Here is a 13,932-nt window from a genome sequence, read left to right as displayed (position 1 = left end):
TTAATCCCACTATCACCCGTCGCTCGCTCGCATAAATTTCTATGCGACGCGCCTATCATCTGAACCTCCGGGTTCATTGCCCCAATATTCAGACACTGTAGATGGCCAGCTTCCAGCACCCGGCGACACCCAGCAGTGTTGCTCCAACCGGTCGACGGTACCGAACCGACCCTCCCCGTCGGCGGCGGCGACGACTTTGGTTACGATCGGGGCCGTGCGTTTCGGGTGTTCGGAACAATTTGAGCAAGTTCCATCCAACCAATTCCATACCTTCCATTACCATCCGTCCCAGATCAGCAATGTCAAAACCACGAGATCACTGTCCTTGCCATTCCAATTCTGCCGCATCCACCCCGCGCACGCCCGTCGGTGGCCCGCCGCGCCACATGCCGGTTGCCGGCGAGCTGCCCCCTCTCCCCAGGCGCTACAGCGCTAGCTGCCCGATCTCCCAGAGCCTCGCCCCACCAACCATTCGCCCCCGTCTATCCGCCCGTGATCCGCAGCGCCGGGACCGGCCGGGCGGCCGGCCGGGTCGATCCACTCGGCTCACCATCACACCACCGCTGTCCTCTGGCCCGGCTGCCGGCCAGCGCGCGATAGATCGAGCTCGCGACGCCGGAGCAGGTCGCGTCGCGTGGAGCCTTCGCCGCCGGGGGGCCGCGGCGGCTGGACCATGAAAACGAACCGAGCTCGCGGCGGGTACAGGCGCAGCCCGTGTGAACAGATAAATTGTTCCGGAGCGCCAACGTGGACCTCGTGGCGATATAAAAATAAAAAAGGGTCCCCGGCCCGGCGCGTCTACTTCCCCCGTCGCGTCGAGGTCGCCCGGATGGGACCTGTGATTTCCGGGGCTGTCCACTGCGTGTCCCGAGCGCCGCTCCACGTACGTTTCGACCTTGCAGTGTGCTTACGTGCACATCTAGAGAGAGAGAGAGAGAGAGAGAGAGAGAGAGAGAGAGAGAGAGAGAGAGAGAGAGGTGAATAATGTCGATGCGTCGCGACGGTAAATGGATAGCAAAGGGATTGTCCGGGAAAGGGACACCATCACACCAGCAGCTCGTCCTCCCGCCTATAAATGGCGGCCGGGGCTAGTCCACAGGAAGTGCAGCGGCAATCCGGCTCCAGCAGTAGGCCGGAGCCAGCCGTTCCGGTGCCGCCCAGGTCCTGGGGATTGGGTGTAGGGATCGGGGACCGGAATGGCGAAGCGGCTCCTCGCCGCCGTGCTCCTCGTCGCGGCTCTCGCCTGCGGCGGCGCCCACGCCAAGTTCAACAGGCACAGCTTCCCCAAGGGCTTCGTCTTCGGCACCGGCTCCGCGGCGTACCAGGTGATGATGCCGCCGAGCCTGCAGCACGTTTCCACTCCGCTCTACCTTCCTTCCTAACTGCCAATCCGTTCGCAAAGCACGCAACAACTTGTGTTCGGTCGCGGGTTGTTAGCTGAACAAGTTGCATGGTGCCTTGCAGTACGAGGGCGCCTACAAGGAAGGAGGCAAAGGGCTCAGTATATGGGACAACTTCACTCACATCCCAGGTCAGCAATTGACTATCAAAAAAAGAAAAGAAAAGATCAGTTTACATCTTCAAACTATCATAAAAATTCAGTTTCCAACATTCAACTATAAAACTGGACAAGGGCTATCTATAAGCATCTAACTATCGAAACTAGATAAGGTTGGCCCTTAGGATAGGTTCAAATGTGATTTTTGTATTTTAGAAAAACTAAAAAAATTCTAATTCAATTTAAAAATTAAAACTAATTCATTTTATATAAGAAAAATATAAAACAAGTACCATGTTTTTTTCTAAAAATGTAACATCTCTATTGTTGATCTATTTGAATCTTATTTATTCCATAATAGGCACAACTAAAAGTAAACAAATACTAGGATTATAAAAAAGTTGAATCCCAATAACTGAGAAGTAGAGTGACAATAGATAGATTACTTTTTTGGAAAAATTTCGTTACTAGTAGCATATTTTCCTAATTGAATTACTTATGAAGTTTTTAGTTTAAATTTGAATATTTTTAATTTTCAAAAATAAAATTTTCTTCGAAACCATCTCAAGAGCCAAACTTGCCTGGTTTCGACAATTGGATAGTCTCCATTGCCTATCCGGTTTTATAGTTATAAAATTTCCAAATCGAACCTTTATAATAGTTGGAGAGTGTAAACTGAACTTTTTTTTTAAACTACAATTGACCGGCCACTATCTTGACTGCTTGAAAACACCTGTGCACGATTTGCAGGAAAAATCATGAACAACGATAATGGCGACGTGGCAGAGGACATGTACCATCGATACAAGGTGACCGACACTGACTTACCATTCGGTGGGAGCATTCTGAATCAGCTGAACCGAACGATGCTATATTAAAACTGTTTGCAGGAGGATGTGCAACTCCTCAAGGACATGAACTTGGACGCCTTCCGCTTCTCCATCGCCTGGACCAGGATCCTGCCAAGTTAGCACTGCTCAGCTCTCAACGCACAGCCTCCCATCGCCAATAACTGCTGTTTTATGAACCCAGCATTATGCATGGTCCCCGGGATACTGAACCATTGGTCATGATCAGTAACAAGAAACATTTTAAATCTTTTTTTAAAAAAATCTATTTTAAACGAATTCAAAGATATACTGACATTCAAAATTTAAAATTATTGACATTAAAAAAACAGCAACCATCTATGACCAGATTGAGTAATAATTATGCTCATCTACTAACACTGATTTGTGTCACGTGTCATCACGTGCTTTTTCCGCAGATGGTTCCCTGAGTGGAGGAGTGAACAAAGAAGGTGTGGCCTTCTACAACAACCTCATCAACGAGGTCCTAGCCAAAGGTCCGTATTTCATTGGCTAATCACTCTTTGCATCCATTATCCATACATGCGGTGTGGTCAATGGCTAGCCGATAACATTCAAAAGAACTTCATTTTCATCGCCAGGGCTGAGGCCATTTGTCACCATCTTCCACTGGGACACGCCCCTGGCCCTGGAGGAGAAGTACGGAGGCTTCCTCAGTGAAAACATCATGTACGTGCCTGTTCCTGTTAATGATCTGTCATCAGTCATCACTGGGATAATAAGGTTCTTAATTGCCTACGGGGTGACTGTGACCCTAACCAAGCAACCGTGTACGTGCTTGCTTGCAGCAAGGACTACGTGGACTTCGCCGACGTGTGCTTCCGCGAGTTCGGCGACCGCGTCAAGGACTGGACGACGTTCAACGAGCCCTGGACGTACGCCCAGCGCGGGTACGTCGTCGGCCAGTTCGCGCCGGGGCGGTGCTCGCCGCACGTCTCCAAGTCGTGCTTCCCCGGCGACTCGGCGCGGGAGCCCTACATCGTGACGCACAACATCCTCCTCGCCCACGCCGAGGCCGTGGCGCTGTACCGCGCCAGGTACCAGGCGGCGCAGCGCGGCCAGATCGGCATCACCGTGGTGACCAACTGGTACGTGCCCAACGACGCCGCCTCCGCCGAGGACCGCCGGGCCGTGCAGCGCAGCCTCGACTTCGTCTACGGCTGGTTCCTCGACCCCATCGTGCACGGCGCGTACCCGGGCACCATGACCAGCTTCCTCGGCGACCGGTTGCCGGGGTTCACGCAGGAGCAGATCAAGCTGGTCAAGGGCTCCTACGACTTCATCGGCGTCAACTACTACACCGGCTACTACACCTCCGCCGCGCCGGCGCCCAACGGGCTCGAGCAGTCGTACGACACCGACATCCGCGCCAACACCTCCGGGTTCCGCAACGGCGTGCCCATCGGCCCGCCGGAGTTCGTCTCCATCTTCTTCAACTACCCGGCCGGCCTCCGCGAGCTCCTGCTCTACACCGCCCGGCGCTACAACAACCCCGTCATCTACGTCACCGAGAACGGCATCGCCGAGGAGAACAGCGCGCGCATCCCGCTCAGGGAGGCGCTCAAGGACGGGCACCGGATCGAGTTCCACTCCAGGCACCTGCAGTTCGTGAACCACGCCATCAGGAACGGCGTCAAGGTAAAGGGCTACTTCACCTGGACCTTCATGGACTGCTTCGAATGGGGCGACGGGTACCTCGACCGCTTCGGCCTCATCTTCATCGACCGCCTCAACGGGCTCAAGCGCTATCGCAAGCAGTCCAGCTACTGGATCGAGAAGTTCCTGAAGCGCTAGACGGTTTAATTATATTTGCGTCGCAGTCCACACTGGTCACGAGGGCCATCCATATCGATCGATCTCATCCTGTTTCGATCGACTAGCTGCTGGTGGTGCCATGCCGTTGCTGCTGCCATGCCATGGCATCTTCTAGCTAGTTTGTTGCCGAGGGGCCGGGGTGTATTTGTTTCCAGAGAGCGATAGCTGTTTTGTGGGCCTGTAGTCTACTATGGGTCGGGGTTGCTGCTGTGATTGTGTGTGCTTGGTGCTTGCAGAGAGGGAGGGGAAATAAAGCTCATTTCCGAGCTATCTGTCGGTCCAACGTACGTGTATTGTAGTTCAGTTCCTCTCATCAACCAGAATAATTAAACCAAGTACAGCTGTGAGCAGGCTTTGATCAATTGATTCGCTATTTAGTCTCTGTTTGGTCTTTGGTGCTTTTGGAGTTGTGGTGACTATTTCAAAGTTCAGACGCCTATTTCTTGAGGGTCGTGTCTTTTTCTGTGAAGGAAATATTGTGTGAGCTGCTGTGCCAATCATGGATGGCTTAAAGCCACATAATGTCTCAGCAAGTACCGGGGGGGGGGGGGGGGGGGATAACAAACCGAGAAGTGGCGACTCAAGCACAAAGTTTATACCTGCTATCTTCTTTGGACTTGAGGACCAATGATGGTCACTCTTATATGATGATGAGTGATTGACAATATTGTGTTGGATCGATGTATATATCTTTTGACTCGGGATGTGTAAGGATGCGACGTGACGGCCGACGACATGCGGTGAAAATCAAGCGAAAGGTTCGTGCCGATGGACCAGGAATGATGAAGGATAAACACGAGTACACTTGAAGTTGGGGGACCCGAACAAAGTTATGGACGATCCACATGGTGCACGGAATAGCAAGTGTGCGTGGACGGATGAAGACGGCGTCGGTCAAGTTAAGAAGAAAAGTGATGACAAGTTCGAGTAGACTGCTCATGAGAGGGAGTGCAAAAGACTTGAAGGCGTCGTGGCACTTGGCGGAGGCCAAACACGCGTCGACATCGGGATCGCGTGGCGGCCAAGCGGAGATTGACGGTTTGGGCCTCACAACCTCTATGCGAGCAGATTCTCTAGTTTGGGCCTCAAAACTGTGGATGCATCTAGTGTAGCTAGATGGTGGTGATGGAGGGCATATGGCGTCGTCGTCAGAGGCAGAGCTCCCCATGCGGCATGGTGGGGCAGCTGCCCCACCTACCGCCGAAGCAGCACCACTAGAGCCTCCCCTGTCTTCCTCTCTGCCGGCGAGCATGGAGCGCGGCAACGCAGTGACCAGAATTGGTGGCGGCGGCCGTCGTAACCTCTGTTCCATGTCAGGCAGATAAGAAAAGGCCCAGTTAGCCCAATAAGCCAGCCCAAGTCCAAATGGAACTAGTTCCCTAAAGCCAAATCCCTAATTCACTCGGCCTTCTCCCGTCGACCTCCCTGCAGGTTGCTGCCTCACTCGCATCCACGCTGGCACCGCGTATCCAGGCTCCGGCGGTCCGCCCTCCGCAGCGCCGTCCGCCGCCTCCACTGCAGTGTCGCGGCCCCGCCTGCAGCCGCCCCACGGCCCCGGCCAGAGGCGCCTCAGCCATCCGCCCGTTCGGCCCCGAGCTGCGCAGCACAGGTCGAAGCGCCGACGGGCGGCTGCTCCCCTGCTCTGATGGTGGGGGAGGTTTGTTGCAGCGACGCCGGGGAGCCGATGACAGGCGATGGCCACGGTCGCGTGCTGTTGTTGGTTTTGGATCCCGCACAAGTACCCATGAAAGTCAAATTGGTGTGCCTGTGGAATCTGAAGAGATACATCAAGAACTAGCTGTAGTTTCTCAAGTTGAATCAACTGATGTAGAGGTTAGGACAGAACATGCACATGCCTTTACAGAGCAAGTTCAAACACAGGATGAAGAAGAAAGTGCAGGTACTCATCTCATTAGGGAATTTGATGCAAATCTTCATTTTATTTCTGATCTTGGATGTCAAATAGCAATTGATAGATTTGCGCAATAGGATGTCCGATGAATGGCTTAATGACTTGATACTCTGTTACATTGAGAAGGAGATTTTTAGAGGCCTTGATGGAGGTGAAATCAGGAAGACATTTCAAGCCTTCAAAAATCGGACTATTGACTTGCCTAGGCCACTAGAAGACCTAGACACGATTAAATTGGACATTTTTCTTGTTTGCATGGTCTTTGTTGAATTAATGGGCAATTATCTTCAAATTAGAGGTACAATCATCAATCAATGTTTAAATTTTCCATAGGTTAGCTATTGATGTGCGTTCTTGCGATGTCATTTAAAATTGTGTTTGCAATGCGCCCCACCTAAATTTTCATTCGAGCTCCGCCACTGGTCGTCGTGAAACTTGCATCAAGACAACATGTCCGTCTGACACGTAGATAAAAGTTGGACGATTTTACCCCCGAGGGATATTTGGATTGTGTGCTTCATGTAAAGACATTTTGGTCATTTGTCGGACGCCTATATAGAGAGAGTGGGTTGGTTTGGAAACTATCTCTTTGGTGATTTTGTTTGTGAGAGTGATTGGTTAAGGTTACATGGAGGGAGAGAGAAGTGGCTCTTCGTTTGAGCTTGTTGTCATCCAATGCTTTGATTAGTCTAGAAGTAGTTTGTAATCAGACCTCTTTAAGATAATAATCCAACAATCAATTTCATGCCCAATTGTTTCCTTATGCCGTGTTCAAAAATTTATCTTTTTTAGCATTTTTGGGTGAAGTTTTGGATGAATTTTCATTCGTTGCTATCGGTTGCGATTTGGTTCGACTTTCTTGAGTTGTTTTGTTGGTACGATCCTTGTGAGCAACTTTGGTTCAACCCCCCCCCCCACCACCACAAAATCTCTCACGAATTCAACCTATTTTTGAGTTTCTCTCCAGAATGAGCTCTTTGTGTGGAATTCAATTTTCTTTCTTGTTCCGCGTTGGTTATTTTGATCTTTTCTCTAGATCTTTTCGGCTTTGACATTGCAGATCTATGGCCGAAATGTCAATTTGATTCATTAAACTTTGAAGGAATAATTAGGTTTGAAGTTTCATTTTTCCCCTTGCTCTTCATTCCTTCCTACTGTTCTTGCATAGGGAAGGGAAGAGAAAGCTGGAGGCAATGGGCGGCACGTACCGTCCACGCGGCAGAGGCGCTGCGTGCCGGCCACCTCCGGCGCACGTGGCTGCCAGGCAGCCAATGGCAGTGTTGTTTTAGAGAGTACAACGAGGATGCAATGTACTCACACGCATCATACTCAGAGCACACATACAGACACGTGTACCACTAAATGCGCATGCAGGTGTTCATCCCAGCGAGTCTGGCCGCTCGTGCACCTGGTGAGCGAGCCAACTGATAGTGCAAATACTCGCAGTCACATGCGTGGGTGCGAGACAAAGCATTGCAAAAAGCCGCTCCCAGTCACTGTAAGTGGGTTCGGGAGCTTCTGTTTATCTTCCTCCACGAGCTCGACGCCGGAGTTTGAAGAGGAGGGCTGCCAGGTATTCCTGTGGCCTCCGAGCTTAGAAGAAGAGGGGAGGAGCAGAAAAGCCCGCCGGTGGTGGCGGGTTGAGGGGGCGGCACGGTGAGGCGTTGGGAGCCGCCAGCCGCTGGCGAACAGTTAGGCAACTGGTGGGCCAGAACTAGAGCGCGGGCGTAGGTATGGTGGTGGCGAGCCGCGGTAGATCCTGTCGTAGGAACTGCCGGAGACGAAGGAGGTGGTCGACAGTGGGGGTGAACTTGTTGTCATGACCGTTCTTAGGCCAATCCCAACCCGAAGTTTCCATAGGCAGTTTCTTAGATGCCATGTCACCAAGACACTCCATCTGAAAACTACTTCATCCAACGCACAGTTTCTTTGAGTGGGCCCAGCATAAATTCTCTTGGCCATTGCTAATCTGGTTGCCCCACACGGTGGAAACGAAGGACTCGCTCCAACACTGATTTGGTCGAGTCTTGCGTTTTTGGGCGATGCGTAGTGAAAGTGATCGGGTGCTCTAGCCTAAGAGGGGGAGGGGGTGAATTAGGCACTAATAAAAATTTAGACCTATGGCTCCAACTAGTTTGCACAAAACTTAAACTAAAACATGCTATCTAGATGTGCAACTAGGTTGTTCTAGTGCGAAACCCCTATCCCAAAAGAGTTTAGCAACCTATAGCCTTTTCTATCAAGAAACTATTCTATGAAAGTAAAGGCACACAAATTGCTAGTATGAAATACGGAAGCTTAAAGAGAGGGATAGAAGATAGCAAACTCTTGACGCGGGTGTTTATCCCGTGGTTCGGTTAGCCACAAAGGCACACCTACATCCACGTTGTTGTAGCACTCACTAAGAGTATTGCTACTCGGCCACCAAGTCTCTTCCGTGAACACAATCACGGTCACCTTGGCCCCGGGTTCCACTAAGGAGCTTCTCCACAAAGGATGGGGGTCTCCACGTCCCCCGCACAAAGTGTCATAGCCACTCCACACCAAGTCGGAGGGTCGATGACGTTGCCAGCGAGCTTCACGCTCCAAGGTGCCGGCGCACCAAGCTCTTGTTTTGGTTCACTAGAGAACCACAGCACAAAGGCTCAAGGCCTTGCAATCACACTCACTAAGAGCTAATCTAGCACTCACACTTTACAAAGCTAGTGCTATAAGCTAAGGATATGATCTATGAGCTCTTGTAGGGCTTGGAGATGTTCTTGGATGTGTATGAGGTGTCTTGGGACTCCAGCAATCTTCAAATGGCTGGGGTGAGGTGTATATATAGGCCACCAAGTCTTGTAGCCGTTGCTCCAACGGTTAGCAGAATTCTGCGTATCACCGGTTGAACCGATGCCTCTGGCAGGGGTAGCGTCGGTTCATCCGGTCACTCACAACCCAAAGTAGCCGTTGAGCTTCTGACAGCTGACGCAGTGATCACCGGTTGAACCGATGCTTTGTACCGATGCATCACCGGTTCATCCGGTGCTTAAGAGTCTTCTCCTGGGCGTTGACGTCATTGCACCGATGCCATACTCCGATGCACCGTCAGTTAAACCGGTGCTGAAGAAACTTCTCTTGGGCACTTGACATCGTCTCTGGAACATAGGACGCCCAATGCACCGATGCCCTTTCTTGGACCGTCGGTTCAACCGGTGCCTATGCGGAACCCCCATAGGGGCTGCCCTTTGGGCCTTGCTACACCTATTTTCTCTTTCTCTTTGTCATCACTTGAACCTAAAAGCCTGAGAATGATCATCTTAACAATCATATTAGTCCAAGTGTTGTGTTGTCATTCGATCACCAAAATCACTCGAAATGGCATAAAAGGTGCCATGTTCGTTACACGTAGACACCGTATCGTGCAGGAGAAACGATGTCATGGTATTTTAATATCTTTCTTCATTTATTGCTCTTCCACATCAGCGTTTTGGTACGTGGCATGCTCATTTAATGAGATGGAAACGATCCCATTTGGCGTGTTGGGACTGGTCTTTGCCTCGTGGGAAACAACATCAGCAACGGTGCTGTTTTCTCCTTTTTTAACAGTAGTAGTAGCAGCGGTGCTGCTTGCGCCGGGCGCGCTGCAGCAGCTCGCGCTCGCCCACGCACGGGCCAGCAGCCCGCCACGGCCCACAGCGCGGGTAGGAAGGCAGGCTGGAGCTGCCAGTCCAGCCGAATGACACTGCCCCGGCTTCGCATGTGCGGGAGCAGGCTGTCCAATCAGCTCGGCCCATGTGTAAGAAGCCCAGTTGAAAGCGATCGGGTGCTCTAGCCTAAGAGGAGGAGGGGGTGAATTAGGCACTATTAAAACCTAAACTTATGGCTCCAACTAGTTTGCACAAAACTTAAACTAATTAAAGCTATCTAGATGTGAAACTACAGTTCACTTTAGTGTGAAACCCTCATCCCAATTTTTTTTGCAACCTATAGCCAATCCTAGCAAGATACTACACTAAGAAAGTATAGACACACAAGTTACAATATGAAAAGCGGAAGCTTAATGAGAGGGATGAGACGAAGCGAACTCTCGACACGAGGATTTATCCCGTGGTTCGGATTGCCACAAAAACGCCCCTACGTCCACGTTGTTGAAGCACTCACGAAGAGTATCGCTTCCCGGCAATCAAGTCTCTTCCGTGAACACAATCACGGTCACCATGATCCCGATCTTCACTAAGGGAGATTGCCCACGAAGGAGGGGTCTCCGTCCCTCGCACAATGTTGTCGACGCCGCTCCACACCAAGCCGGAGGGTCGTTGACTTGCCGGCGAGCCACCAAGGCTTCAACGATGGTCGGCGCACCAAGATACAAGGATGATTCACTCTAGAACCACAGCACAAGGATCTAAACCTTGCTTGATCACTCACTCAAGAGCTAACCTTGCACTAACACTCACAAAGCTTGTTCTAAGAACTAAGGATTTGATCTTTACGCTCTTGGATGGCTTGGAGATGTTCTTGGGTGTGTGTGGGATGTTCAGCAACTCCAGCAAACTTCAAATGGCCGGGGTGAGGCGTATATATAGGCCACCAAGTCTTGTAGCCGTTGCTCCAACGGTCAGCAGAAAACAGCATACCATCGGATGAACCGATGCCTCTGTATGGGGCGGCGTCGGTTCATCCGGTCACTCTCAGACTTGAAGTAGCCGTTGAGCTTCTGACCCACTATCTGCGACACCACCAGTTTAACCGATGATTGTGTGTCGGTTAAACCGGTCAATCACAGCACTCAACTAGCCGTTGGCCTCTTTCTCTCCTGCTGACGTCATTACACCGGTGCTATGCTCCGATGGACCACCGGTTCAACCGGTGTTGATGAAAGCATCTAGGCCCCTAATTTGAGTTTTGGTAATTAATGACAACAGTTTGTGGATTAACAATTTCATTTGAGATAATAAGTATAGGTTGATCCACGAATGAAAGAGATTTGGTTGTGAACGTGTGGAGTTTTGGAGATGATGAGCAAAGCTCGGGCTCAAGGCAAAGGTATAAAATAGGGGTTTTGTATTTTACCGGTCACAAGGTGTTTAGTGGATGAAAAGTGACCGGATTTGTTGGATAGATAGCCGTACTATCAAGAGGGGTTGAGTACTCGTGCTTGACGGGTCATTAGTGCCATTTTGCTCAAAATATCTAGGTGCATGCATGAGGGCTAACGACGTTTTGAAAAGATTTGAAAAAGATCAAGTTTGAGAGCTGACTGCACAAGCGCGGACAGTCCGCTCCATGGAGAGCGGACGGTCCGCACTCGTACCAGAGAGCATGTTTGGCTCTAGTGGAAATTAGATGTGACTGGCGGACAGTCCGGCCCAGGGGGCGGACGGTCCGCAGCTCTAACCCAAATTGTACCAGAGAGGGTGTTTTCTCTGGTTGAGATTATGATCTGTGCGGCGGACGGTCCGCCCCTGGGTAGCGGACGGTCCGCCGGATATTTGACAGTTTGTACCAGAGACATTATTGTCTCTGGTGGATTTCAAGGATGAACTGCGGACGGTCCGCCCCTAGGGCGCGGACGGTCCGCCGGCCTTTTTCAAAATTATACCAGAGACGATGTTCGTCTCTGGTGGTGTGGAACACATAACTGCGGGCGGTCCGCCCCTGGGGCGCGGACAGTCCGCCAGGGCTGTAACGGCTAGTTCTGACACACATTAAATGCACTCTGACTCACTGGTTTATAACGGCGGACGGTCCGGTTTTTGAACCGTGGACGGTCCGCGACTTCGCAGAAAAGAGTGTAACGGCTAGTTTTTGAAGGGATGTCTATATATACCCAATGCTCGGCCATTGGGTCACTCTCTTGGCCATTTGGACTGCATACTTTACACATTAGAGCTAATGCATCCCTCTCACACACACACTTGCTTAGAGATTGCATTCTTGAGGGTGTGAGGGCTTTCTAGTGCATTGCATCAAGAGTTTGAGCTTTGTGGCACTAGGGAAACTTCAAGCAAGCGTCATCGACTTGTTACTCTTGGGAGTTGCCGCTCCCTAGACGGCTTGGAGAAGAGGATTTCATGGAGCTCCTCCAAGGAGATTGTTGAGGAGCCCCGATTTCGGTTGTCAGAGGTCTTGTGCTCACCTCACCGGAGTGGTGAAGAGCAACTCTAGTGGAATCGAGGTGTGGAGCGGTTCCTTGATTCAAGCCGGCTCAAGATCAAGAGGTTCTTGATAGAGGAGCGGTTGATTCTTGGAATCCACCTCAACGTGGATTAGGGGTGACCGGCAAGTCATCGACACCACGGGATAAATTCTTGTGTCAAGCTTGGTTACTTCTCTTGCTCTCTTTAATTCTTGTTTTTACTTTGAGCAATTTACTTTACTAGAGCTTGATTTGTACCTTGTCAACCTAGGTTGCAAACCCATCTAGAGATAGTAGTAGTGTAACACCCGGTTTATAAAAGGACATAAACCGAGCAATCATATACGTGCCAGGATCAAGTCACTTGTATATACAACAGAATGAACAATATATCACAGCACATATCACGTAAAAAGATATAATAAAGCGAATACGAATGTTATTTATTACATTAATGACAAAATGTCTGATACAGCGGAAGCGAAGTACAAATACGATAAAAGCTCTCCGAAGCTGAGCAGGGCGCCACAGGGATGTCGACTGGGAGACAAACGCCTAGAAGTCCTCGTAGTCCTGGTAGCGCTGAGCGAACTCCCTCGCGTCGGCAGGAACTGAGCAGCAGTAGAGTGTCCATGAGGAAAAAGTAGAGAAGAGGCAAGGGTGAGTACACAACTTGTACTCAACAAGTATAACACAAACTATGAGGCTCTAGGTTGGCTGAGTCAACTGCATTAGCTTTTAAGTGTTGGCAAAATTTTATTAAAGCTATTTACTACGAGTTGATGAATTACCATTAACCCAGTTACATAGTAATTAATCAGAATTAATCATGTTACTACTGAGAACCAAACCACAACCATACCAACACCCCGAGAGGCACCCCCTCGTCGGAAGGAGCTAACCCCACTAATCAAAAGGAGGATCTGGGCCGCTCATGACCGTGAGCACGGCTAGTATACCAGTTTTACACTCTGCAAAGGTTGCACATCTTTACCCACAAGTCGTTAGCTACGCTAGTTGTTCATCACACTTCCTCAGGTGAGATGACCAGCAAACTCACTACGAGGCCTTTACAAAGAATCTCATTGGTAAGGAGTAACCGCGAGGGTTGGATCGGCGACTATGGAGCAGGTCTAGTGGGCGTCATCGACGAGGCCACTCAGTACGAGGGACATAGAAGCTTACCACCCTTGCCCCGTCGGTAAGTTACTCCAAACCAAAAAGACCTAATTATTATGCCAAGACCGTCCCATTCCAGTCTTGTGGTAGCGCTGTTGTCCTAGGTTGTCGCTCTATGAACCGGTCCTTATGGAGAGTGGCCAACCAGGCAGTAAGCACCGTGCTGGCCCCCTAAACCATGTTTCTAACAAAAACCAATTTTAATGAGAAGTGAGCCTCTCAAGCCACACAGAGGGCCACTCTCAGAATTAAGTTGCATATACCATTAATCAAATTAATTGAAAAGGACCATTAAGTGTTATAGCGCGGCACCTAGCACAACTAACCAGAATGCAACCCAAAGGATATATATAAAGGATATAAATTGGCTAGAAAAGTCCTTATAGGCATACAATATTAAAATGCAGTATGAAAAATGTATTTAAAGTGATAGGTGTTGTTCATGTTATACTTGCTTTCCTCGTACTGCTCCTGCTGCTCAAACTGCTCAGAAGATGGCTCCTGGTACTGGTGCTCCTTCGGTAGCTCAACGTCTACT

At 50.2% G+C, this 13,932-nt stretch overlaps 1 protein-coding gene across 1 annotated transcript; it reads left to right on the top strand.

The window, feature by feature from the left end:
- Positions 1-1,087: 1,087 nt before the first annotated feature.
- Positions 1,088-4,562, top strand: LOC120683162 (beta-glucosidase 30-like). Its single transcript, XM_039965191.1, has 7 exons — positions 1,088-1,325; positions 1,465-1,531; positions 2,249-2,307; positions 2,389-2,464; positions 2,766-2,843; positions 2,949-3,036; positions 3,156-4,562. The coding sequence occupies exons 1-7, from the start codon at positions 1,197-1,199 to the stop codon at positions 4,159-4,161; spliced, it is 1,503 nt and encodes a 500-aa protein (XP_039821125.1). The 5' UTR covers positions 1,088-1,196; the 3' UTR covers positions 4,162-4,562.
- The last annotated feature ends 9,370 nt before the right edge of the window (positions 4,563-13,932 follow it).

This window comes from Panicum virgatum, chromosome 2K (genome assembly GCF_016808335.1).
Source record: "Panicum virgatum strain AP13 chromosome 2K, P.virgatum_v5, whole genome shotgun sequence".
NCBI classification, from domain to species: domain Eukaryota; kingdom Viridiplantae; phylum Streptophyta; class Magnoliopsida; order Poales; family Poaceae; genus Panicum; species Panicum virgatum.
This window is presented reverse-complemented; position numbering and strand designations above follow the sequence as displayed.